This window comes from Perca fluviatilis, chromosome 5 (genome assembly GCF_010015445.1).
Source record: "Perca fluviatilis chromosome 5, GENO_Pfluv_1.0, whole genome shotgun sequence".
NCBI classification, from domain to species: Eukaryota; Metazoa; Chordata; class Actinopteri; order Perciformes; family Percidae; genus Perca; species Perca fluviatilis.
In genome coordinates this window covers 28,647,739-28,675,613 of record NC_053116.1, presented here as the reverse complement: position 1 = coordinate 28,675,613, position 27,875 = coordinate 28,647,739, and the positions used below count along the sequence as shown (strand labels likewise).

Genomic DNA, 27,875 nt, shown 5'->3' with positions numbered 1-27,875 from the left:
ACAATAACACATTCTTTATGACCAATAGATGCATGGCTACATTCTACGTACGTGTTATAGTTGGAATGAGTGCTCTGCACGCAGATAAGCTTAATGTCACAATACTTCCTTTATGGCCAAGTGATGAAATGACCTTCTAAAAGCCAGACAATTATATTTTTCAATGGTTAGTCAAAGAAATTCCACACATCCACGATTTCCATCACCCACTTAGTTCAAGTATTGGAAAATAATCAATATTATACATAGTGTTTTTTCAAATTTGGGTTCATTAAGTTTTTTGCAGCCTTGTTCCAAAGCAGAGCCAATTTTCCTTTTTTACTTAGTTGCTTTTTAGAACAGATTGTGACCAACTAAAGGAATGCAATAATCATTAAATATGTATTCCTTCATAAATGTACTTATGCACTCCAACTAAAGTTGAATCTAAGAGCATACTGTGGTATCATTTGTTGCACTCAAACCCTTTAACTATTCTAAAGGGTGCAATAAACTGCACGATGCCAGGGATTCTGGCCAGTACACTTGTCTTAAAATAAATGAAACACCTTAAATTGAGTTTCAAAATCAGGGTGGTAAAGCTAAGTGTGAGAAAAAATAATACTGAGTTTTTCTACAGGTCTAGTTCACTAAAATTATGCAGGGAATAAACCTGGACCAAATTAGGTCATGGCTATCTGCCCAAAAAAGTCAAATCCTAATTGAATTGCAAAGCATCTCTTAAAATCTTTTTCCTGTGCGAGCATGTTTCACACAGTATTGGCTGTTATGGGGGTGTGAAACAACTAAAACACAGGTCTTACCACAGGAAACGTAATGTGTAAAATGTCTGAGATAGACATGCACCACAGCCAAAAATCACATTAAGCATGTGCACCCGTGGGTGAAAGTACAGGATGTGCCTTCGGGTAGAAGAACAATTAACACCTTCTTGTACAGTCACTAAAACACAGAGGGTTGAAGGGCACATCACCATGAGAAATGTAACACAGGCAAGCTGTCTGGGAGACTCTCCACACCTCTATGAAAGCTCCCTCATGACATGTTTCAGAGCCAGAAAAAAGGCTGTTGCTCTGCCTTTGTTGTCCGTTTGAGATTTAAGTGAAGAAGACACACAGGGACAGACTATTGTGGCTCTGCTTTACAGATAAACTGTTATTTTTGTCTCCCCATTGGCTCAAGGGTAAAGCTGGACCTCACCGTGACCTCAGCCTCTTTAGCATCTTCCCTGCCCTCCCGCTGATGCACGGCAGCCATGCAGTTGAGCTTGCGGCGCCCACCGTCGGGCTCGTTTAGCTTGAGCTCTCCGGCCACGATAGTGTCAGCTCTGACCCCGCGTCTGAACAATGGCACACGGTCCCCATCTATCTCCAGTCTGTGTGCTTGTGCAGCGTTCCTCGCTGTGAAGGAGAAACAGGCGGCAATCAAGAATATATTTACTGAACAGAGTGGAATCTAATCTCTTTGCCATTTTCACCATATGTTCTAAAAAACCCTCCAAATGTCCAAGGGAGGCAGGCGCAGACAGATTAAAGTATTGTTAGAGCACAAGAAACAACAGCTTGAACACAGACAATAGTCCAGTCAAACAACTGGCACCACTACAACTGGGCCAAAGCCCTACTGCTGGGTAAACAGACTGCCTCTCTCCACCCAAATTATCTTTCACCTCCATGAATATGTATCCTTTGCAAGCACCAACAAATATTTAATTTAAACACCTGATTCATCCACAGTACTAGTCACCAAATAATCCATCCTCATTTTAACTGGATCATGCTAATTACCCATGTACTAATTACCCAAGCTTTGACAAGACAATGTTCCTAATCCTGCACTCGGAATAACACTCAGACATTTACAAACTTGAAACTCAAAGCTGCCCATTTTGTCATCTCAAAACACATTTATCCATAGCCTTGTGATGGAATGCCATATGCAGCATGTAGTAAGATAAACTGACCGAAAACTGTCTGTCCCAAATGCTGATATTGGATAGTTAAATTGTTAATTGGATCATAGAAAAGTTCTGGTATAGCTGCGTGTATTTAGACATTTAAAAGGTCCAATGTGTTGGAATTTCTCCCATCTAGCGTTGAGATCATATATCGCAATCAACTCTCTCGCACCACGCAGTTCAAAGTACGTATTACAGCTACGGTAGCCTTCACGTTTCCTTTTTCTTTTTCTGGGCAAAGAAAAAGACTCCTGTTTCCTTCTTCAAACTTGCCGGGGCCGGGAAGCTACAATACCCATTAGCAATGGAAAACATAAGCAAATTAAGAAAAAATCTTTTTTTGACAGCACAGACATTGCATTTAGAGACATAAAATGTCAAATATAAAAAATACAAGCAAATTAAGAAACACATTCAGCAAAAATAATGATAAACATGCCCAGCAGGTAACTGGGGTGATTGTGTGATGCCAATAATACTGGAGATATTTGCTATAGACCAAACGTTAGCCAATTACCAATTCCTTTTGTGTTTATCAGTGTTTTGGGGTTTAATTAATTTGTACTTGTGTTTTTCTTTGTTGCAGTGTTTTTGCAGATGTATATGTGGTCACAGTGGTGAAGGGGTTTTCTTCATTTGCTTGTGTTTTGTAAATTTGCATGAGTCATCTTGCACTGAGTTGAGCTCTCTCAGTCACCATATTGAACTGATGAAAGCAACAGCAACCAGTTGTTAGCGGTCTTTTAACCAACCAATCAGCAAACAACCCTGTATATTAAACTACAAGTCATACTGTAATTAAACAAGAAAATACATCAAATATATAGGGTAAGAAAATATATTCACTGATAATAAAACTTCTTCTTTTTTTTGCTTACGGATAAATTCAGGTATCTCTCTCTCTCTCTCTGTTTTCCTCTCCCAGTATCACTCTTTATCCCCAGACATTTTTCCCCAAGTCTCCTTATCGGAGAGGCACTGGGTTGATTGCCAGTCACCTAACCAGATAGTGTCTGGCAACAGTGCTTCCTTTAGAGCCACAGGAAGGCAAGAGTGTATCTGAGCATACACACTATCACACACATAAAACACAGCTTCTGTTGTTAAATGTTGCGACTGGACTCCAGTGAAAGCAATTAGGCGCATTGTACAGTATGTTTAAATGCCAGGGTAAGGTGAAGTGGAGAGAAGAAAGAGTTCAGTGTGTAAGAGAGACATGAGCAGTGGAGAGGAGGTTGGTGGTGGTGGTGGGGAGGACGGTGAGATAGGTATGAAAGAAAGCAAACAGGGAACAGGCCGTGTTTGCACAGTAACAAAAACTGTGGATAAATTATTGCAACACTTTAGGGAATATATTTGGAGTAAGCATGCATTCATTTGTGTTATACAGTACAGTTTGTTTTTAAAGGTACCATGGCATGAAAATTTCACTTTATGAGGTTTTTTAACATTAATATGAGTTCCCCCAGCCTGCCTATGGTCCCCCAGTGGCTAGAAATGGCGATGGGTGTAAACCGAGCCCTGGGTATCCTGCTCTGCCTTTGAGAAAATGAAAGCTCAGATGGGCCGATCTGGAATCAACTGCCACTTTGGTCGTTTGAAAGCCATGCTGTCTCTCTCTCATGGGCGTGCACACCCATGAGAGAGAGACAGCATGGCTTTCAAACGACCAAAGTGGCAGTTGGTCAAGGCCACACCCCCACCCTCCACCTTGCCACCCCCCTCTCTCCTCCTCAATAGCTACAGACACAGAAATGGCACATACTAAGGAAAGCTCATTGTGGGACTGGCTGTAGTGGCTGTAATTCTGCACCAAGGCTGAATTTCGAGAAAGAGACTTCAGATACATTATTAGGGGACCACTAAGGCCTATATAAAAGCATCCAAAGAGCACCATGTCATGGGACCTTTAATAATTATTTTTTTAATCAGTGTATGAATATTTATTGTGCTATGAACAAATATGTGTGAAATATAATTCAATAAATACCATTTCTAAGGCCTGTTCTCTCTAGATCTGCCAGACTTATTTCATATCACTAGAAGTAATTATCTCCTTGTTTTCAGCTCCTGATGTTTACAGTCATGTGAAAAAATTAGGACACCCATGCTAAAGTTGACTAAAAAGAGGAATAAAAAATCATCTTTTGCAAATTGATCTTAATGCCTTCATTAAAAAAATTAGGAAAAATCCAATCTTTAAGGATACCAATTTTCTTTGTGAATGAATAATGTATCATAAATAAATAAATGTTCTTCCTTAAAATACAGGGGGCATAAGTAAGTACACCCCTATGTTAAATTCCCATAGAGACAGGCAGATGTTTATTTTTAAAGGCCAGTTATTTCATGGATCCAGGATACTATGCATCCTGATAAAGTTCCCTTGGCCTTTGGAATTAAAATAGCCCCACATCATCACCTACCCTTCACCATACCTAGAGATTGGCATGGGGTACTTTCCATAAAATCATCTCTCAATGCAAATCAAACCAGCTATTAGGCTAACTGAAATAAAAACATGCCCATATATATATATATATATGTGTGTGTGTGTGTGTGTGTGTGTGTGTGTTTGATTCATAGTCCACATGTTAAGGACAAATTTAGGAATACACACCAGTTGACTGGTGACGACTTGCCTAATTGAGGAACAAATTGGTTTCCCCCAGCATGCGCAGTCCAAGCAGAGTAGCGCGCGCACACACACACACACACACACACACAAAATACAAACACTGACTGTGGCTAGCCACCAGAGATCCTTCTGCAAGCTCAATTAGGCTGAAAATTGAGTGGTTCAGTGGTGCAGCCAAGAGACAGAATGTGAAATGGATCTGGTCGAGTTGATAAAAGCAGAAGCATGGTCACCGGCCAAATGAAAGACATTAATTGCTCCGTGACGTAGAACGAACACACACACACACACACACACACACACACACACACACACACACACACACACACACACACACACACACACACACACACACACACACACACACACGTGCTTAGACATACACTAAGTAGAGAAAAACATGAACTGCACACAGCTAATGAAAATGAAAGTTAAGTTAATTGATATGTTAGTACATTAACATTGACAGAATTCAGTGGGCTGTGGATTAAAGTGCTTGCCATTGAGTTGGAGGATGTTTCTGGAGGAAAGGCTTCCTCCTCTGAAGCCCCCAGTGACTTCACGAGGTGTGATGATGTGAGAATGAGACGGCATCACGTCTGCTGCCCTCCTCCTGCTAGGATCTACTTGGCACCCTGTAGAAGAGAAATACAGTTTGTGTTACAGTTGGAATCTTGTATCTGATTATAGCTACATGTTTCGTTTTTTGATTTAACCTTTATTTATCCAGGTGAGCCGATTGAGAACAACGACCTGTCACATTCACACAGTTACACATTCATACCTGGAAACAGCCCAGCACAACCACAGTCTGATCTGCTGGCCACTGAGCAGCTCCACTTGGAGCGGTTGGGGTTAATGGCCTTGCTCAAGGGCACCTCAGTGGTAATAATGAGGGGAGGGACTAGCGCTGCTTTTTCACTTTCCCCACCCATATTTTATCCTGTCAGTCTGGGGATTGAACCGACGACCTCCAGTCACAAGCTCGCTTCTCTAACCTTTAGGCCACCACTGCCCTGTGAAGCACCGCATACCACCCAACTTTTTTACTTTTGACAGGCTGCAGATTCTCCACAAGAGGCCTTTGGTCATTATCAGACCAGCTGTATACATGCCAACCAGCAAGAAAATAAATAGCTGCTGCGAGTTTAACACTTGCGCCAATTGCAGGCAATGAGTGTTTAAAAAAAACAAATAAAAAAAAAAAACAGAATGAAACGTCATGATTGACAGCTTTGATTGACTCGCGATTGATCCGGCGGGTGTATGGGCGGGACTTCGATACCACGGCTCCACCGTCTGATCACTACTGCGCAGAACACAGCCAAGTTGATTATCAGAGCAACATTGTTACATATAAAATGTCAATCAAGTTTATCAAATCAACTGACAATTTATCAGACTATTTTTCAATTTACATACATTTCCCAACCTTGAGGCCACTTTTCTTAAATGATAAATGAAAATTTTGTATTGTGAATGATGAATGTAAGATGGGGGGAAATTATGCAACTCGCTCTGTTTTCATCATACCTATACTGTTTTAATTAAATCAGCTTTAAATTAATCTAACAATTTAATAATTTATTTGCATGCATTTACATCATTTCCATTTTATCAATACATTTTTGTTACTTCTACCCCTCAAACAAGAGTACCAGTAAGCTTTGTAAACTGATCAAAACTGACAAGCAGGCCTGAGTGTTAACCTGAGTAGCTAACTATTATGCAAATGATAGATTTGGACTAACTAACTTTTCCACTGGTAGCACTGGTGCACCTTTCTCAGTTGCTCACACCAGCAGATGATCTGCACCCTTTGCATGCACCCCCCTTGTTAACCAGCCATTTGTCTTCGTCCTCCCTGAGGTCACTGATAGGCGCACCGCGGTCCGGTCCGGACCTATACCTAATAAATTATTGAGAATTATTAATTTGGTTAGTTTTTTTAAATTGTACACGGTATAATTCCAGTTTGTTGGAATGGGAATATCATAGCATCACGCGCTGTGTACCAAGTGCCGATGGGGGCATCAATGATAGTAGCACAGGAAATTTTACCTCGCTTACTCACAAAAAATGGTCGTACATATGATCATTTTGGTTGCAGTCTGGAGCCCTGTTTTTTTAAATCTTTTTTATTGTTTTCTGTCTTTTTTTCTTCAAGGTTTTTTCGGGGACAAATACAATAGCTAAAGACCTTCCCTGTCCAAATTATCCAGGAGGACAGTCCTGGAGGCCAGGGGACATACAATGACACATCAGCATTTACTTTTCTTCTTGATGGGTGGGGCAGGTTGGAACTGCAGGTCTATAACTGCTGGGATTAAGACTCTGAACCTGGGTGTCATTACATGTGTTTGGTTTGATGACACTGCTTGCCCATTTTTTCCAATAGTTTGAATCACAGTGGTTGCTAATGAGCAAAAGAACTTAACCAGTGAGAAAGCTCCCCTACAGCGGTTTCAATAAGGAATATGAGCCTTGCCTGTTGTTTGATCGTACATTATGCCTGAGGTTATGCTAATACACAATCAGTATCAGGATAATAACTGATAGAAGCAAGTTATTTCTGTAACACTTGATTTGATTAATTCTATTTAATTCCAGATCTGTGTAAATCCAGCAGTGGCTTGAGAGTCGAGTCTTTGCCACTTTTTGAAGTAATGAGCCAAACTGGGATCTGAAGCCAGATCTGGCTAGTTAGTTACAAAAAAATAAAAAATAAATCAGCTTTAGGCCAAAGTTCTCTTTGAAGTCACATGTGAAACATTGCATTTTCATTGTAGACCGTGCCAAAGTGAACACAGTCCAGGTTAAACCCTGGCTTAAGTCCCTTTCCGACCGGAGGGATTTTTGCAGTTCCTAGAACATAACGTTCTAGAACCCTTTTTTTTTTATTAATGGCCAATATTAATTCCTCTGACCGCAGTTCCTGTAACTCTTTCAGCTCCTACTTCAGGGCAAGGTCTACTCTTTTCCCTTTTCCACATAGAAACCCTTAGTGACCTAGCAACATCTGAAACACAAACAGTACATATTCTTCACGGTTTGTTGCAATTCGCCTACGTATGCTCATAAGACAAACAACACGCATTCAACCAGCTAACAGTTAATGCTAGTTAAACTTACCCATTGTTTCGTTTGCCTGTTGCGCTCTGCTCTTATATCTTCTTCCATCATATTAATTAGGATTATATTACGCTGGAGCCTTCGTCTTCTGTGTTTCTCTGTTAAGTACTCCAGCCTAGTCTTTAAACGCCGCCGTTCGAACTCTGTTATGAGGATCCCAGCAAGGCACGAACATTCCGATGGCCTCCTCCATGATGGTTTGTTGTTGTATGCGGCGCTAAAGTCAAGTGACAACGCTATAAAGACCGTCACTCCCTTACCCCTCCTACCAGTTCCTATGGCCACTTGGCCAGTGTGAATGCAAATGGAAAAAACGGTTTTGGGGGAGAGTAGTTAGTAGAACTGTTTAGAAGTGGACTGTTCCTATAACTACGTTCCTGTAACTACTTGGTCGGATTGAGGATTTAGAAAGCTCAAGGCAGGATCAATACATGAAGACAAGCCTACAGCGATTAATTAGTGGCCTGAAAATGCCAGGGAGGTCTGGACCCCGAAAGCTTGCAACGCGACGACATGTCATGCTGATTGATGGTGAGTTTTAGCCTCTGTCCGATTTGGCTAAGAGCTGGACGTGTCAGAGACACAGTAAGACAATTCAGCATAAAGATGTTAAATATATCCTGCAACCAGCTATTCATATTTCTGGAGGCGGGGGCTGACCACATCATTACAGATCTTTCTTTTGAATTATCCTGCCATGTCATTACAGAAGCATTATTTGCCATTGTTTGAATGGCCTTGCTGACAATTTGGAATTATCCTGCAAAACAGTCCTCTTGATAACCAGACTGCCTTTAGCTTTAAACCTAGTGTGTCTCCCTTTCAGCTCCTAAATGGCAAAATCATCATTTCCCCCCTCTTTGTAAAAGGCAAGTGGATAAGTAAGCACTCCTGGATGCACTTCTCCAAAGACCGTAAATAATGGTTGATAATAAGGTTTTCTTCCTAAATTAATTCATACTGCGCAGAGCCCCTACAGTACAGTAGCTGTGGGAAAGGCTTGCTTATGTTTTTGAACAGCTTAATGCGCAAAATGCCCGGTAATGGAAGTGTGACAGATAATTTCTCACAGAGCCACAACACCAGCCTGCAGCCATGTGCCATCTACACAAGAGCATTTTCAAATACCACAGGTCAAAAGACTTGTTTTGTGCAATTTACAGGTATACCGAGGCCAACACATGCAATCCGTTAGATGCAATTTACAACGGCTGACTGAAGAAGTAATTAAAACTTTTGCGGCTCTTTAAATTACAGTGCACTTTGACACAATGCTCCCATTACTCCCATCCAATTCTAGGCATTGGAACATCACAACATACCCGATTGAGGTACTTAATTGCGGTGTAAGATTTTTTTGCATTTTCTGAGAGGCTCTGCAATTCCTCATCCAAGGTGCTTTCATATGAAATATGGCAAGTGCCGCAATTAAGTGGCTTTACCGCCCAGAACTCACACCTCAGTGAGCCTGTTGGAGTTTCAGAAGGGGAGCCAAAAGTACCCTCCAAATCTTTTAGAGGCAAACTCCTTCATCAACAAACTGATAATAGGCGGCAGCTAAATGAGTAATGGGGAGCTGGTGTTGCCATGCAAACAGACACAGACAGGGCAGTTCTGCAGATTAATGGGTGAGGTGCCTGCTGTCCCAATGCATTCCCCTCATCATCCATCACCCTTCCCAGGCCACACGACTCAGCCGAATGTATTTGTTTAAGTTATTTTTCCCAAAAATTACTGTGAAGACATTACTTCTGCTGTGGCATAAATATCTTCAATCAATAACAAAGCCATAGAGATCTCGTTCCCAATTCCTCATTATGGGCCTTTTAGCCTGCTTTCTTCTGTGTCGTGAAATGCTTTGATGATGGATAGAATTATACAATAAGCCTGCAAGGACATGATAAGATGAACACACGGTGCTACTTGGCCACAATAAAACAAACTGATGATGAACCCAATTATGACCCTCTGATTTAATCAGTCAATCATTTTAATTAATCGGCTATCACTAGAACCATCATTAGGCTCATCAGATCATACCTACTTTAGCGCTAATCCAGGTTAACGTGGATGTCTTACTCTCAGTCACAATATCCGTCCCTAACTGCAGATTGTTAAGACAGAGCCGATGATCCTGATCACTGAAATGTAAGCTAATACTCCTGGTTTGTGTTGCGGAGAGAAAGCTCAGCACAGCGTTTGCTGCTCTGAGCTGTCTGTGGGGAGGAGAGTAATTGTGAACAAAGTGCCAGGGGGCTGAACTCTATCAAATTTATTGACTACCTCTCTCTGTTGCATGAAAATAACCCTACTCTGCACTACCCCACCTGCCCGCCCTCTTTGCTCTGCTGGCAGTTCTTGAGGTTAAGGCCACAACATACCACTGATTTACTGGGCCCCAGAACAAATGGGAGCAAGCACCAAGGGGGTTTCAAAGTAGTCTGCAATATTCGATTTATTCTGCCTCCCCGTTTTAGGCCACTGACCTTTCAGAATAAGCAGATTCCCTCTCACCTCAGGGCTAAAAGCAAGGTTACAAAAGTTGGGCCTTGAAGCGCCAACAGCAAGAGCTTTTAATGAGTGAGACATACTATATGTGCACCCCTTAGGGAAGCCTCCTGGCTAAACTAATTGTTAAGTAAATTTCACTGATATTTTGTTCCACTGGTGGCAGTTTTAAGCAGAATTCTGTCTAATCTTTCCTGCTTCAACAGTCAGTCTCTCCAGGGCTTATCAGGAAGCTGCAGATGAGGAGTAGTGTGAGGTCTGGAGAAGGTTCTAATCCGTCTTCTCTACTGTGCTGAAGCAGATACATGCTTTCTGTTTATGTGTGTGTGTGTGTGTGTGTGTGTGTGTGTGTGTGTGTGTGTGTGTGTGTGTGTGTGTGTGTGTGTGTGTGTGTGTGTGTGTGTGTGTGTGTGTTGGTGTGTGTGTGTGAAAAACTATACACAACGATACACACAGCAAAAGTCAGTCATATCAATAGTTCATATCATAGCCCTTCTGTCAGATGTGGACCTTTTTACTGCAGGCAAATATTACCAAAATCTTTCCAAGTTGAAAGTGCTCACTGTCTTCATTTTTTTGACCATAAAAAGCATCAAAATCTATTATATAAACAGCTGCAGCCTTGGCTCACACATCATAATTTAGGTCCAGTCAAAAAAATGTGTGTCATTTAAAGTTATTATATTATTATTATAATTTGTTGCCTTACAGTTGCCCTAATCAATACTTTTATAACAATGGATTGAATGAGAAGATGGAGGAGCAGGGGCACCCCTTTCAGACCAAACGCGGTTTGTGCTCGCCACTGGGTTTAGCACACATCTACAGCGCCCTGTGCTCAAAGTTCAATCGGAAGCGTACTGCTGCTGTGCTTTGCTCGATGCAGCGAAACTGTCTTGGCGCAGTGCAAGCCATTGGACACATTGGGTTTCAGAGCGAAAGCGGTGCCATTGCTGTCATTGGTCTGAAAGGCCCTTATCTGAGGAGACAGAGCAGCAGAGCGCTAAGTGCAGCGAACGTGTGAAGAGCTGAAATGGCAGGAACCGTCCTAACGAAACAACTGTGGACTGATGAGTGAAATAAATCTCTTACATTGTCATTCTCACGGTCAACAAGCTCTTACATACAGTAAGAGTGCTACATTTTGTTTTTGTACATAGCCAACTAGGTGAATGGTTAAGGGATGTCACCAAAATCATTAGGAACTATCATCCAGGGAACATTAAATTCAAAGCTCACTTTGGATAAAAGGAATGGACATAGAGACTGAACAACATTGCCCTCCTCAGGTCCCGCTGCTGGCAGGTAAATGGTAATGCAGACATGCAGACACAACTTAATAAACACAGTGAGAGCATACCGAATACCAATGAAGGCACCATTTCTTTTGAGATCAGTATACATCCCTTTGTCATATGGTTTGTTAACTTGTTCTACAGCCTCAAATGTATGAAAATGGTTTGCCTTTCCTTGTTTCTTTCATTCTTTACTTTTTTATGTCACCCTTCCTTTACTTTTATCCATCTGCCATCTATATATTTGTGTTTGCTTGCCTGTTTGTTTAAGAGAGATAATATATTACAAAAGGTCATCAATTAATCCACAGTATCTGTCTGTGCTTTACATCATGATGACACAATGACATCATGAATTACAAATATTATTCAATGTTTTATTATTTTTTTTTATTTATCATCTTTGGGACAGAGCTGCTCACACATACTGAGGATTGTGCTTTGACTCAGCAGGCTTTTGTCTATGTAATTATGTCGACAGGTGCTAAAAAGTACCAGCTTTTGTGGCTGGGTTGCTCAGTGGGTAGCACGTATACTTAGAGGTTTATGCCTCGACGCAGAGGTCCAGGGTTCGAATCCGACCTGTGACAATTTCCTGCATGTCTTCCCCCCTTCTCTCTCCCCTTTCTCACCTAGCTGTCCTGTCAAAATTAAAGGCGGAAAAGCCCAAAAAATAATCTTAAAAAATAATAATAATTAAAAAAAATGACCAGCTTTCAAACGTTGAGCTCTTGCACAGTTTTCAACTGTGTTCAGGTTAATGTATCTCTTCCCCTGCCTCTATCTTTATTTTCCACTCAGAGTTCACGTGGATTAAGCAGATGAAATCAATAAAGCATAGTAGCTTTCGTCTGGATTCACCAGTTGATCAGTTTCATGGGACAAGCAGGAGGTCGTCATGGTTTATACACTCCTCATCTGCTCCTACAGTTCTCTGTTCTCTGTGCTTTTTTTCTTCATCAAGACCTCATACCACAGCAAAACCAAACCCCCCATGTTCGAGCCACGTTTTCACAACTCTCTATTATTCAGATTAAGCCAATTTCTTTGGGCCTTATGACGCTATTAATAAAAGCTGCTTTACAGAATGATTGAATAGGCCTGACAGCGTATATCATTACCATTTAATTAATTACTTGTCAATCCCACCTTTGTGATGATTAAAAAGGATATCATTTGGTGTTTCACTCTTTTTCATTTGGAAATGCCACTCTGCCACTCACTTTTTCCAATGAAGTCTAATTCCCAACGGGGGCGAAGCAAAGACATGATTAATAGCATGCATGACTGAAACACGTAAAATTAGAAAAGGGAGGGAGCAGTATGTGGTCAGGACTGCATTGCTTGTGAATATGGCATAGATGGGGGGTGAGGGGGTGGGAGAGATCCACATGATTATTAAAAATTAAAACATATTATCATGTAACTAATTTAAAAAAAAATCTTATATTCATTTTAGGTTGACTATGTAACACCATGGTTTATATGGTAAATGCAGAATTTCTACAGCAAAAATTCGGTCAGCGCAACTACATGCTATACTCACCACTCTCCTAATAAATTTAAATCACTTCCATTATGCCATTTTTCTATTGTGCTATTTAAGTTGCTGTCACTGGAATTTAACACTTCCTGCAATTGTTTCAAATCAAAAGCTAATCGGGAATGGGAGGGATTATGACCTGTGAGTCAATGAAAGGTGTTTTTTTATGATAAATCTGTACACAAAGTGTTGAGTTTCATTGACAGTTGCTTAACAGCAAAAACAAAAAAGGTAAATTCAAAGTAACTGGAAATAGTAGTTGAAAACAATCGGGAAAGAGAAAACTTGCAGCAGAACAGTACACATGACTGTGTTGTACTAATAAATGCTTAATTTATCAAAACAACAGGTAAACATGAAGGAATTTGAGATTGCATTTATAGCGAGCAGAATCAACAACAAATGAGAACAGGAGCAGATCAGAAGACAGAGGGGACTAAACTATAATAGTAATAAGGGAAATTAGAAAAGGGCCTCTGTCCTACATAAGCCTGTTTCAAATAAAGCCTGCAATTGAGCTAATAAAAGGCCCTTGGCCCATATTGGCCCAATGGTACACATTAAACTAGTCAACATTATCATATAACAATGCATGAATAAAATTAAATCAGCACATAAATCTAAATCAACAAGATCCTCACAACAAAATGAAATTTCAGGCTCACTGAAAAAAAAAGAAGCTTTCACTGCTTTAGCTACCCTTCCTGTCACACTGCCACACAAATCTTCTCTTCTCTCACACTGTGTCATCAACCTTTTTCAAGCAACCTTCCTTAACCTCTCGAGCTGAATCCAAAAACTGTATCTGCACACTGTCAACACAGAAATATAGCCTGTCATTGAGTGTGCATTTTTGAGTCCATCCAGTCGGGATTTAGGTGTATTAGAATTTTTCCAATCCATAGAAAAGCCATGTAATCCTTCTATTGAACTTGAGAATCACAAAAATTGGAGTTGCAGGGTTCTCACATGATGTCAGTGATATACTCTACCTGTCCGCCTCTCATTTCTGCCACCCTGCCTCATCACACATCCTGTCCACGCTCTGCTACACCTGTCTGTCTATATGTCTGCCTGCATGCATGAGTGCATGTCTTCTTGGTATGTGTGAGTGATTTTATATGCACACATGCTTGTGTGTGTGTGTGCATGCGTGCGTGCGTGTCCTTCCTATAAAATTTCTGTCAAAGTCTTCATACAGCAAATCCATCTGTCGTGAGTAACTTCTGATTCACACAGTGAGCTTAAATGACCGAGCTTCACATAATTTTACCACCCACCGAATAAGAGCGCAAGCTGTATTATTTATTACAGCTTGATGACATGCGCAAAGAAAGAGAGAAAAGGTGAGAGAAGAAAACAAATCTCTAAATAAAATTGAGGGTGGAAGAGAGAGTGTGGGATAGACGGGTAAGAGGTAAATTGATGAAAAGGAGAAAACAGGAAGACAGTGATAAAGAGCAAAGAGAGAAGTGTGAAGTGTAAGAAAGGTAGCGACAGACGGAACCAGAAACAAAGAAAAGTGCTTGCGAGTCCTCCCTCCGCAAATTGATTCTGACTGTCGGCCAAAGCGCCTGATGGATATCTGAGCCTTGATTGGAATTTACATGCCAGGCACAACCTCCCCCCCCCCCCCACCACCCATCCCCAGCACACCCAATAACCCACTGTGCTCTCAACCTACTTTGAGTGATAAGTGCTGGCATATTTAGCCCCAACAATGGCACTATGCAGAGTTTCTGAGGCCCAGAGAATGATGCATTGTTTATGAGAGGGAGTATCAGTTTCAACAGTTGATTAATGGTGAGGAAGCTATTGTCAGCTGCCATCGCACCGCAGGGGCACACCAGGCCCAAATTGGATGAGTGTGAAGGAAGAAAAAAAAGGTGCTCAGTTGCTAGACGGAGTGGAACTATCACATCAAGATATTTCACTTTGGCACAGTGTTTGCTTTGCAAGCCTGCACACCTTCAGAAAATGGGAACTTTCAACAGCAGCAGCAGCAGCAGCCCTGGGGAGACAGTCTACACATCAATCAAAGTAAACAGACAACATTACTTCATAATCTGAGGCTCCAAATGGAATATGACTTGTAAATATTTCAGAGGCAGAAGAAGATTTGGGTGATAATGAAACTGGATTTTCTTTTGAAAGCTAGAACAAATACAATTTCACGGCTTTCTTTACAATTACCTTCATGTTTTGGGAACAAGCTTTTCACGACATCCCTCAGTCCATGCATTCACTCTCAACCCTCCTCTGTGTCCCAACAAAGTTTCTCCACAGGAGTATGGGCTAACAGCAACACAAAGTGAGACAACTACCTGGCTGGTCAGACAAATTCGTACCTAATACTTCATTCAATACTCCATGCAAGTGCATTAACCATACAGCATGTTATGCTTATTCATCAGTACCTAGTACCGTATCTGGGAGCACAATAACAAAAGGCTCTCGCATATATCCATTAACAATCATGAGTCATTCCTCCGCTCTGATCCCCATTGTCCCAAGTTTGAAATTCTTCCGACACATAACGCAGTTCGCTTCATAAACATTTCCAGGCACCGACCTTAACCAAGAATACTCGTTCTTCGGTGACATGACACAAAAATATTTAAGAGCTATCCAGTCTGAATTTAAGACAATTTAATACTTTTTAAGGCCTTATTTGTTAGGAAAAGTGATTGAAGACTTTTTAAGGACCCGCGGCCACCTGATGACTTGTACAATCAGCACAATCAGGGAATAAGAATCATTGATTATTCATGAAGAAGAGCCTAAGGAGGTTAAGCATGGAGGTTTATTCTTGGCCTTGAGATCAATATGTGTGCCAAAAATAATATCAACCAAAATTCCATACTTTGGTCACACAATGCCACGTGTACCAGTTCAATGCAGTGAAAGCTCTAAAAAGGTTAGTAGGTGGACCTTGAGTTGAGATCATTTTGTCACAGCTAAGGAAGTTTGTTTGGTTGGTCTGTCCATCTGTTGATATTCTATGTTGATGTTAGCCATGGGCATGTCAGTATCTGGCAAATAAGAACTTCCAGTGTCAAAAACAGCCTTGCAGTACTTGCCTATGTTGCCTGTGCGTATGTGCAGCCGGCCCCTGATAATGGTGTGGACCGTCATGGGGCTGAGGTTTGGCCGTTGGCCCACATCCGCGCTCGTCAGCGGGGTGTCCTCTCCCACGTAATCAGTGGTCAGCACCTCCACCTCGTGAAGGGCCTGCACTGCCGATTTACCCTGACGCAACATGTACTGGGGATGCAAAATACAGTAGGAGAAAAGGAAATGAGATGCATTAAACACAATTGTGCTCATCAGTGATGATTAAATTAAGACAGACTAGCAAGAAAATTAAAAGCACATATACACTAGGAATGGGAGTTATTGCTAAATGAATGAATATAGTCAAAACAGCACTGCCCAACTGTAAACTACTCCTTTATTTTTTCCTTATTAAATGCTTTACAAATTTCACCAAATTGCTAAACAAATCAATTCTACATGAAGGTTGGCAAGAAAGTTTCTATCCAATAAATAAATAGCAGAGTTGAAAAGACCTCAATTAAAAAACCCTTATATGTGTGGTTCGTTTTTACTTTCGGGATTAAAATAGGAGGGAAACTTGCTTCGGTCAAATCCTTCAACACAGAGTACACAGGGAGCAAAATTAAATAGCACTTGGTTTGTTAAGCCTCCAATACATTTGCAAATCTCATAAAATATAATCATTTGTATTTGTTCTTGTCCCAGTAGACACAGAGTAAAACCATTTATAACATGTATTAGGAAATGTCTCTTTTGTGTATTTGAGGAAAACTAGGTAGGTAGGAGTAGTTTTTGTATTTGACATTCTATTATCAAAAGCAGTTTTCTCTGCAACACTTGGTTCACTCAAACACAAATGTGTTTAAGCAATCTGGAAACGCTGCGTGAATCCATGACAGATGCACTGCGTTACAGTGAAGGTGTGTCACGAATTGACAATGCATGTGTAAGTAGGATGTGTTTTTTCTTTTGTTGATGCTTAACTCTGGGAGGTTCTTGTGAGAACACCACGTCAGTGGAAATTAAGAGTTTGTGAGTAATACTAGAACTAATAATGACAAATGATCACTTTCATCTCCATACATCTGAATGAAAAGTCAACCTCAGTCTTTTACCTTGAGCTCGATGGCAGTGGAACCTATGAGGAGCAATGAGTCGCTGTCCCAGATGTCGATGTGCATGGTGTGGAGGGCCAGGTAGCGCAGGAACCAGCGCTTCTCTCCAGGCCTCAAGAAACCCTCATCTACTGTGAACTGCACCTGCAGACCGGGAGAGCCTGGACAAAGAGAGAGGAGACTTCAGCATGGAGGGATAAACACATACACTGTTCAAAAATGAATAATATGATTAAAATATGTGATGTTATGGTAATTGAAGGCGGTTTCCTCCAGCTGGAAAACCAATCAGCCTCTCAGAGCTTCGTAGTAAGTAGTAAGCAAGTAAGTAAGTAAGTAAACTTTATTTATAAAGCACCTTTCAAAATCATGGTAACAAGGTACTGTACAGTGCAACATTGAGTAAAAATAGATCAAATCATCATCATTAAGAGTTAGGACATCAACTTCCTACAGAGATAGCTACCGAGCTACATCCACTAAAAATAGGAGAAAAACATGGATGAGATAGATGCAGCTGTATTGGTTGTTCTAAGTCAACCTACATGAATAACAACTTTTACATATAAAAGTTATATATGAGTTATATTGTCATAAAACAAAAATTAAAAGTGTTGTTATCTGCTCCTAGCAACCACTATAGCTTCTGTTTCAACTGACACATATAATCATGTGGATCTACTGGTTAGGATTGGTTACAGCCACAACCTTGAATCCCAAGCTTGGACGTAGAGCTCTAATGGTTAGCTGATTATTCGATTAGTTGATTGACAGAAAAGTAACTGGCAAGTATTTTAATAAACGCTTAACAGTTTAAATCATTTTTTTATCCAAACATTCCTCATTTTACCTTGTCAATTGTGGACATGTGCTGCTTTTATATAACTTATTCCATATGAAATTGAATGATATTGAAGTATTGCAGTGATAGTCGAGGAAATCAAGACATTTGAATCTGGTTAAAGAAAAGCATTATGTTGCTTTGCTGACATTTTACAGACCAAAATATTAATCAAGGAAGTATTCAGCAGATTAATTGATAATGAAAATAGTGTTGCAAACAAAATTTGGAAGACGTGGGAAGTGTAGGACCCTGTGTTTTGTCCGTATCTCATATTTCTTTCTATCTTTATGGAAGTGCAACACTAAATCACCCTTTAATTTGGCCGCCATTTGTATGATACCCTGCATTAATGCAATGGCAAGTTGATAAAAATACACAACGTGGATAAAAAAGTCCCCAATCTGATCATTATTTTTGCCTTTTGCCTTGATCCAGATGGCCTTGAATTTGGAGGAAGAGCCATAATGTCTGTAACCAGCTGTCAACCTTGTGGACAGATCTGAACTGGTGCAGTAGCCATCTACTGGGAGTCATTAGGTCTGATGATTGCGCTGCATGGGAGTACAATAACCAGGGAGTATGAGGCCATTTCAGCAAATCAGAAACACCTTAGGGTTCCCATAATTCAAGATGATAATGGTGCCTAACATAGCCAGAAAACCTCAAGAGTGATTTTATGAACAGGGGCATAAAGTCATGGCTTTAATCAGCACATCCTTACTGGACCCTTAAGAGGAGTTAATTCCCCTCTTCATCACTCAGAAGAAAGGTTTTTTTCTTTTTGAAGAAAATACTATACACACAGTTTGAGGACTGAAGCTGTTCTGAGGACAATGGGCAGCCGTAAATCTCTTTACATATTTAGCATTGATATCGTTAGCCATTTGTTATTTTGCCCACTCCTGAAAGGTCACATGGACACCAGCCATTTCATTTTGATTAAATCAGATCAGAGTAAAAGCCCAGACTGATTTTGAGAATGTAAAACAAGCTTCTGATGACAGTTCTGCGATCCACCAACATAAAATCTGACTCATCCTCTAACTTCAAATAACTCCTCTAACTTCAAATAACTCCTCTAACTTCAAATAACTCAAATGAAACGGACCCCATCGGTGATCCAACTCAGCTGGTTAGTGGGTAAAATCATTCAGCTGCAGGCCAAACCAAAGCCAACCCCACAGCACTGTGTTAATGTTACGGCGTGCATGTATCAAAGGTGTGAGTGTGGGTCTAAAAGCCAACTCAACTCCTACAGTTCTCCCCCAAAGCATTCCTGCAACTCCCTATCAAAGCCCCCATGCAGTCTTTAATAAACTTTTAATACCTGAATCCTTTCAAATCACTTATTAGATCTTTTTAGGTTTAGCTTTTGACACTTTCAAGTACTTTCAAGTGACAGATAGATTAAAGAATTCTAGTCTAACATACCTGCGCCTGATTTTGAGAAAACACTCTCCCCACAAGGTCCATTAATTAGCTGTTATGCCTATGCCTCACATTGCTGATTTTCAAATTTCAATCTTAAAAAGCATTTTAAGGACCTCTCTTCTTGTCAATATGACTTTATCTTATGCAAGAAAATAATCAAAGCTCAAAGGTCCCTTACTTGTGTAGAACTTTAGTTACATTATAGCAAGTGGTCCGTGTGTGTGTGTGTGTGTGTGTGTGTGTGTGTGTGTGTGTGTGTGTGTGTGTGTGTGTGTGTGTCTGGTTTTGGTCTGGTGTTCACAGATGTCTGCTCCTGTCCTGGAGCTTAGATTATTTTGTTACATACAGTAATAGACCGAATCACCATGGTGTCGCGCTAACACAAAAATGGAATGAATGAGACACTTCAATTAATCTGAGCGGGTTGCAGCTCATTAAAGTGAGGTGAGGAAGGTTAAAGTGAAGGTTCCACAGACAGGTGCTGAGTAAAATCCACCCACGCTGGAATGGTTTTTCTATATCTAAAATATCTAAATTAAATAAAAAATTTTTTTAGATATCTAAAATAAAATAAAAAGGAACAAAAACTGAAAAGGGGCACCTCCATTTTATCTAAAGTAGACAACAGTGACAACAGTATGAGGCTATTACAGACCTGTTTGGCAGTATTCAAGAAAATGATAAAGAGACAAAGACCAAAGCAGTCTTGATATTTCTGTGCTGCTTAAGAAGTCTTTTTCCCTAACCCACACAGACTCCTTCACCTCCCCCTCCCCCTCTCCCCAACCATTCGCCAACTCTCTCCACTTGGACCATTAGTTCACCCAGCATGCTCTGGGCTTGTGTGCAGTGGACTGGTGGCGATGAGAGCACAGAAGGAGAGCGGGAGAAAAAGAATGTGTATTTGTGCTCGCAAGCGGGGAGGAGCTGACAGATCTGGCCTTAGGGTTGTACGTGTGTGTGTGTGTGTGTGTGTGTGTGTGTGTGTGTGTGTGTGTGTGTGTGTGTGTGTGTGCGTGCGTGCGTGCGTGCGTGTGTGTGCGTGTGCGTGCATGCATCCCTTAACCTGGATGGCCTGCCTGGTGTGTACACAGCAGGCCAGGCAGGCTGAAAATCCTGCCAGGGATCAACAACTCTCAACAACGCTGTGAAGGCTGCAGGCAGAGAAAACAGAGAGGATGCACAGAGTGTACAGCTAGATGAAGAGACTGACGCAAACCAGGGCATCACGGTAGACTAAGGCTACATGCTGCATGTTGGCCACTTAAGGTTTCTCACTGCAATATCAGGAATATGATGTGCTAACCACTACCACCTAAATGTAATTATCTGCAACAGTTTTTTTTAGATACATTCACATTTTTTATTATAGCAAGCTGCCCACACATTTGGATTGACAATATAGTATACCGTTTAATTTGGAGGATATCTTGTTTACGACGAAAACATTTGTGCAAATGTAGAAATGTTTAATGGAGTTGTGAAGCAAAGTTGTATATGTCTCTCGCCTTGTTATAAGAAAAGAGCAAGGTAAAACACTGGGATGATGAATAGTGGTGGATTATATCAGCTAATTAATGTTTTACAAAACAAGAACCCTGTAAAGTTACGGTTGCTAAGCTATAATTGGTCAATTGCATATGCATTTAAAGGGGAGATAGAAAGCAAAACCGAGTTTACCTTGTCATAGTTGAATAACGACAGTTTGGTGGGTAAATGGGACATACAGAGAACCTCCACGTCCCATTGACACCTCTTTCCTCTGAAAAATCTCACAATTTGAAACTGCTGCTGAAAACGGGCAAATCTCAACGAAGCTAATATTTGACATGAGTTGAGATCAACTCGGTGGCTGTACCTTAACTGGCTCTTGTCTGTACCTTTGGCACGCCCCAAAATGTACATACAGACCACTGGTCTGAGACCAGCTGGTGTTCTGAATTTAGGTTGCGTAGATCTCAGACACTAGCCTGGGTAAATCCTGACGAACTTCCGGCAAATTTGAGATTTGCTCTGTAGGTCAGTCTGGTGAAGAGCCCATTCAAACCCATTTCCAATGTCCCCAAAATCGAGGCACCAATCACAACCGCTGAGGCGGGCTTTACACCAATCACAACCGTTGAGGCGGGCTTTACGCGACGACGATAGCGCAGCAACGGCGAGCAGCTTTTTGTTTACATTCAACATGACGGCTACCGAAGCGCAGTGTCACCCGGATTGTTGGTCTGATTGGTTGGACTATCCAATGCGCCCAGAGGCATTTGAGCGACGTCCGTTGGTGACGCCCCTTTGGAAATGAGCTGTCAATTAACCTTTCCCAGACCCACTCTCAGTTACAACTGAGAAGGGTCTGGTGTCAACCAGGCTACTCAGACACTAGTAGGGGAATTACAAAGAAGAAAGTTTGGAAGTTTTTCAAGGATAATGAAAATGAACCACGGTCGTAAATGCAGTGTTTCAAGGCTGTACAACTGAACACTGGCCCATGTGTGTACAAGTACGCACAGAGAAAAGTGTTTAGAACTTAATTAAGGAGTAGATATCGGACAATGGAGCGGGAGTTGTGGATCTAACGTGGCGTTGCAGAGGACTTGCAATGGGCTGTGTGCTGCTGGAGCTGTCGCCGCTGCTGCTGCGGAGCTGTCTGCCGGCGGCGGTTCACGGTACTTTGCCTATTTTTTTGTTCCCAACATGGATCCTCGGGGAACAAGGGACTGTGGAGTCATGATGATGAGACATGACAAGAACTAGGGCTGTCCCAAACGATTAATGTAGTGATTATTTTTCTGATTCGTCGACTAATGTAACGATTTATTTTTCGATTAGTCTATCAATTAATTTTTCAATTAATCTAACGATTAATTTTTCAATTAGCGATTATTTTCCCATTGCTCAATTATTAACAATTTACACAGAATAAATTTCAATAATTTTCATATCTCTATGTATTAAAATTGTTTAACACTGCACTGTTCAAGTAAAATAAATTTTTAGTGCAACCTGAAGCCAGATGTAAGCTATCAATCCAACCACAAAATAAAGTCACTTTCTGGAGGAATACAAAAATAAAAACTTAAAGTAGCCTGTATTTGCTTTTTTAAACAGTAGTAGGTAAAATAATGAATAAGCTTTTGTTTAACATCCAAGCTCTTAGCCCTTTAATCTTACAGTAAAAAAAGTGCAGTTTTAGCAACATATGAAATCAGATTTATCAAATATATCCAACATAAGGCAAGTTGCAGAGTGTCTAATATAACAGTCTGTAATTGATTGGGTCACTCATGATGATGGTAAACCAAAAAAGTAACACTGCAGACTGACAGTGTTTGATGATGCTTAACGTTAAGTCATAGCGGGGCATTAAAACGAATCAACGGACTAACGTAGCATTGGGCTACTATGGGATCACATTCTGTGTCACTATGTTGATAATCGCACATGCTTGGGAGTAAAGTTTAAATCAAGCCCAAACCTACCCAAGCCCGTGCACGTTGTGTCCGAGCCCGGCACGGCTACTATTACTAGTTGTAATGAAAGTGTCAAAACTTTGCATTGGTGTGTGTGTGTGACACACTGTATGACTAAACTGTAACTAAACTGTGTCTCTAGTGCTTTGTACAGTAACATTACTTTATGAGTTTAAATGTGTCGGAGCAGAAATTCAGTTTGAAGTGTTGAAGATAAAAAAGTTAAAACCATGCTTATGTTTTAGTACAATATACTTTTAGGTAAAAAATGTAACTTAAAAATGTAAACTGTTGTGTGACTGAGTGAAGGAATGTTTCAATACTGATTAAGCCTAATCAGCATTTGTCTGGCTCACACCTTCTCAAGCTTCTAAAGAATTGATTAGGTCATGTCTGTTATTTAGCATTATTGTTTAAACAACTTTTGGGGAGCCACTCCCTGCGGGGCCAGACTTGATTAGAACAAAGGGAATGCAAACTCTGTAAACTTGAACAGAATCGGCACTCCCATGTTAAACGACCTTTGTCTGTGACCTGGAGTAAACCTGAAATCAGAGGTGTGTCTTTAACCTGGGACAGTTTCCATTCAGGGAAACACCCACAATTCCAAAGGAATATAATTCCGAGCCTGAGAATGTCTCAGGACTGATTGATGTAATTCCTGAAGAGGAGGCATGTCATTTCAGTCCGCTGTCAGCTCATTTGTTTTTGTCATGTCGTTTCCATCGTGTTTTTCATTAAACCTTTTGCTTAACTTTCAATTCGACCCCAGCCTCTCCTTCCTCCTCAGAAATCAAACGAACACGTCATTTAGAGTATTTCTTATAGAAGCCAGCAGGGGATATTTTCTTGGGCCTCGGCTGCTCCAGCCATTCCTGCTCCGGCGGCGATCCGGCGGCGCTGCGGCAGCTGCCCGGCCGCACATTTGGAAGTCTATCGGTAGGGCCTAACGTTAACAGACAGTGTGTGAGTCTACTGATGGAAAGCCAAAAAAGAAAAGGGACAGGTGGCGCTGAGAAGGTCAGGCCTGGCCGCGGCGTCTTTCTCCCGTTGCGTCCCGCTGTCTCTCCTACCTACACCAGCCCCCGTACCCTGTCCCTTCTCCCCTTTCTACCTGCCTGCGCACTGACAATGTTGCCAATTTAGCGAAATTCTTTCACAAAAGCGACTAGCGACAAATCTGGCGACTTTCTGTAGAAAAGACAGCGACTCTCTGTAGTAAAGACGCCAGTATTGTCCAGCGAGCACACAAGGTATTTCTCTCCTGTGGCCGCCAAAACAGTAACCTCTCTCTCTTCTGTTCTGTGACTGAGGAGCAGAGGAGCAGCCCCTCCCTCTCTCCTCATGTGCAGCAGCCATTGACATATATAAAATGGACCAACAGACCAACGTTGCTCTGGACGGAGGTTGTCAGTCCCTGATCCGTTCCACCGGCACGATCCGTTCTGCGCATGTGCAAGATGACGTATGCCATGTCGTATGCGCAGATGATAATACTGTTTTACAACCTGCCCAATCTGTCCCACGCTAGCCTCCACCGGGATAGCTAACAGCTAATTTGGCTAAACGCTAGCCGACAGCCTTCAGTCTAAAATAACGCATGTGCAGAACGGATCGTGCAGGCAGAACGGACAGCTAGATTCAGTCTAAAATAACGTTAAGTCAAACATAATGGGAAAAGCAGGCTACAGCTAAATTAAGACTTTACAGTAATAACAATAAAGACAAGTATTGAGTGATTGTATTTTAAATGAGCACAAGTAGAACTGAAGTAAAAGCTGTTATATATGTTAACGTTTATTTTCAAGTTTTATTTTGAGGGTCTTTTAAAGTTTACATGCTGTCTCAACAAGCGGTTAGCCAAATTAACCGTTAGCTAAACTAACGTTAGCTTCCTGGTGGAGGCTAACGGCAGACCGTTATAATCACCTAGCGGTCCGCCGAATTAGCTATTAGCTAAACTAACGTTAGCTGGAGGCTAGCATGGGAACAGATTGGGTAGTGTCGTAAATCCTCGTAACACAGCGCATGCGTGAACATCTTGCGCATGCGCAGAACGGATTGTACAGGTGGAACGGATCGGGTACTGACAGAGACCAGTGAAGGATATTAGAAGCACTTTTCTGGTGAGCGCTGAGCGTTACTCGGCAGCCTCCAACTGAGAGAGACGACGTAAATGTGACGTGAGCAACCTGTCTGAAAGTTGGAAGTCTTCTGGTAGCTGTGCCAAGAGAAATCTCAATCATTCCCAATCTTGCAGAGACGGAGAGCGTAGGTATATGTAAGGAGATAACATAGCCACAGGCAAATTATTGCTAACTAAAATGCTAGTTAACATTAGTAATTAAACCTAAACAGCTAACGTAAGTCGAAACTGCCTGCGAACTAAGCTTCTCCTGTACTATAATATATAATAATAATATATAATTCCTCTACTATGCGACAGTAAGTCGCTTGGTTATGACACAATCGTTAGCCTATTTTTACAAAAACGTCTGCTACGGAGCCATAACGTGAGGTACAAGGTTATGGAGCCTTTTATACATTGTCGTGTTTCTTTAGAAATAAACAATGGACAAATAGAGTCTTAAACGCTTCAGATGTAAAGTTATTCGCTGTCAAAGCGACGTCAAAATGAATGGCAGTCAATGGAATGCTAACGCGAGGTGGTAGCATCAAAATGGCGCCATAGGAGGTTCGAGTTCTGAAGCGAAGCTTACCCCTTGGCAGCAGCACTGCTGAGCTTGGTCGTTGTAAACCAGCCAATCAGCGCACAGCTCATCTAAATATTCATGAGCATACCATAAAAGGGAGAAAATCTCTTGTTTCATTCAAGGGCTATTTCACAGGGCTGCATTAAGGCGCATAAAACAGCACCCGGACAATTTTCAGCCCAACCAATGTTACATACCCTATTAGGAGACCTTAAGGAACAGTGTGAAATACCCTATATATCATTCTATCACCCCTTTAAGGGAGGTTATTAACAGAGGGTGATTATGTATTCTGTTGGATTAACTGAGGTCACGTTAATTACACCTGTCAGTTTTGCGAAGGGAAATTCTCTGCCTCTGAGAAGGAGCTGTAAACACAGCGCACAGGGATTTACAAGAGCCACAAAAAAGCTATAGTGGCTGGAATATTATATAAAATCTAGTCTCACATTGCCAGACTTTACTCCACAGAGCTGCAAAGGAGGGTCTGGCTAGTCCACACGGCATTCCGGGATGTGAGAGAAACGTGCTCTGGTTTATTGGCATTTCTTAAAGGGGTGATAGAATGATTATATAGGGTATTTTACACTGTTCCTTAAGGTCTCCTAATGGGGTATGTAACATTGGTTGGGCTGAAAATTGCCCAAATGATATTTTATTAGGCCCTTAACTACCCTGTGAATATGGCTCTATTTGGAACAAGAGCTTTTCTTCCAAATATGGTATGCTGATGAATATTCAGAATGAGCTACGCGCTGATTGGTTTGAGCAAACTACATAGAAACACATGGGAGACTCTCATATTTCAGACACTGCAAAGTTATACATTGTTTGTCGGGCTATTTCGTTATTAAATTCGCTTCTGATACTTTTTTAAGCGAGAAATCAATAAAGCTCAAATATGGGCCGTTTTACGAAAATTGATGGCTAATTGCAAATTTGGTAAGACTGTGTGTCGGAGTTCAGTCGCCGGTGCTGCCTCTTCGCCCGGCCTGCCTTCCTTCACAGACCCCGGCCTGCTATGAGGTACTTGGAGCTCGGTCACGGCTGCAGCCCACAGCAGGGACTACCAACACCGCTGCCCTGACAGAGCTCCAGGGCCTTCAACTCCCCTCTTCCTGCTAGCTAAATGGCCCATTGTGTGAGAGTGAGAGCGCCGTCAGCGAGCTTGTTACACCAGCAATCTGTTACCACATGTTACACACATGTCACGCCACTTATACAAAATCTAATTAAAGGTCTTATAAAGCTAACAACGGTGTCCGATTTCAAGTTAATGAATATTTGTGAAGACAAAGTGTTTTGTTAGCTGTGACTGTCCCTTCAATCCTAGCTATGTGTAGCTACAAACCACGGATAGTTAGCTTCCTTTTCGCCTTAATTCGATTATATTTACAGTTTGAATTTCGTCACGCCACTTACACAACATCTAACTATATGTCTTATAAACCTAACAACGGTGTCCGATTTCAATTTAATGAATATTTGTGAAAACTAGGTGTTTCGTTAGCTGCGACTGTCCCTTCAATCTTAGCTATGTGTAGCTACAAACCACGGATAGTTAGCTAGCTTCCTTTTCGCCTTAATTCGATTATATTTAGAGTTTGAATGTCGTCTCGCCACTTACACAAAATCTAACTATATGTCTTATAAAGCTAACAACGGTGTCCGATTTCAAGTTAATGAATATTTGTGAAGACTAGGTGTTTCGTTAGCTGTGACGGTCCCTTCAATCCTAGCTACAAATCACGGATAGTTAGCTTCCTTTTCGCCTTAATTTGAGTATATTTACAGTTTGAATTTCGTCACGCCACTTATACAACATCTCCCTAAAGGTTTTATAAAGCTAACAACGGTGTCCGATTTCAAGATAATGAATATTTGTGAATTCCAGAGGAATTCTAAGAGGAGGCTAGCTAGCTCTCATTGATAGAGCTACATCCAGCCGCAGGCTCTATCAATGAGACTCGCGGACAAGCGGCGTTTATTTCCCCAATAGTTTGTTTAAATAACTCAACACATTATAATTACACACATTAAAAGATTAACTGGAACCTGTGGTAACAGATTGCTGGCGTAACAAGCTTCGCTGGCCGTGCTCTCACTACACACACCGGCATTTAGCTAGCAGGAAGAGGGGAGCTGCAAGCCCTGGAGCTCTGTCAGAGCACCAG

The 27,875-nt window shown here is 41.3% G+C and overlaps 1 protein-coding gene across 4 annotated transcripts in view; it reads right to left on the bottom strand.

Moving 5' to 3' along the window:
- nphp4 (nephronophthisis 4) overlaps positions 1-27,875 on the bottom strand; it is a 185,863-nt gene that overhangs the window by 22,296 nt on the left and 135,692 nt on the right. For all 4 annotated transcript variants that reach the window (XM_039800113.1, XM_039800114.1, XM_039800117.1 and 1 more), the window contains 4 exons: positions 17,246-17,406; positions 16,154-16,337; positions 5,096-5,230; positions 1,201-1,400 (listed from right to left, as the gene is read on the bottom strand). In XM_039800113.1, the coding sequence (XP_039656047.1) occupies positions 1,201-1,400; positions 5,096-5,230; positions 16,154-16,337; positions 17,246-17,406 (680 nt within the window). The remainder of the gene's footprint in view (positions 1-1,200; positions 1,401-5,095; positions 5,231-16,153; positions 16,338-17,245; positions 17,407-27,875) is intronic.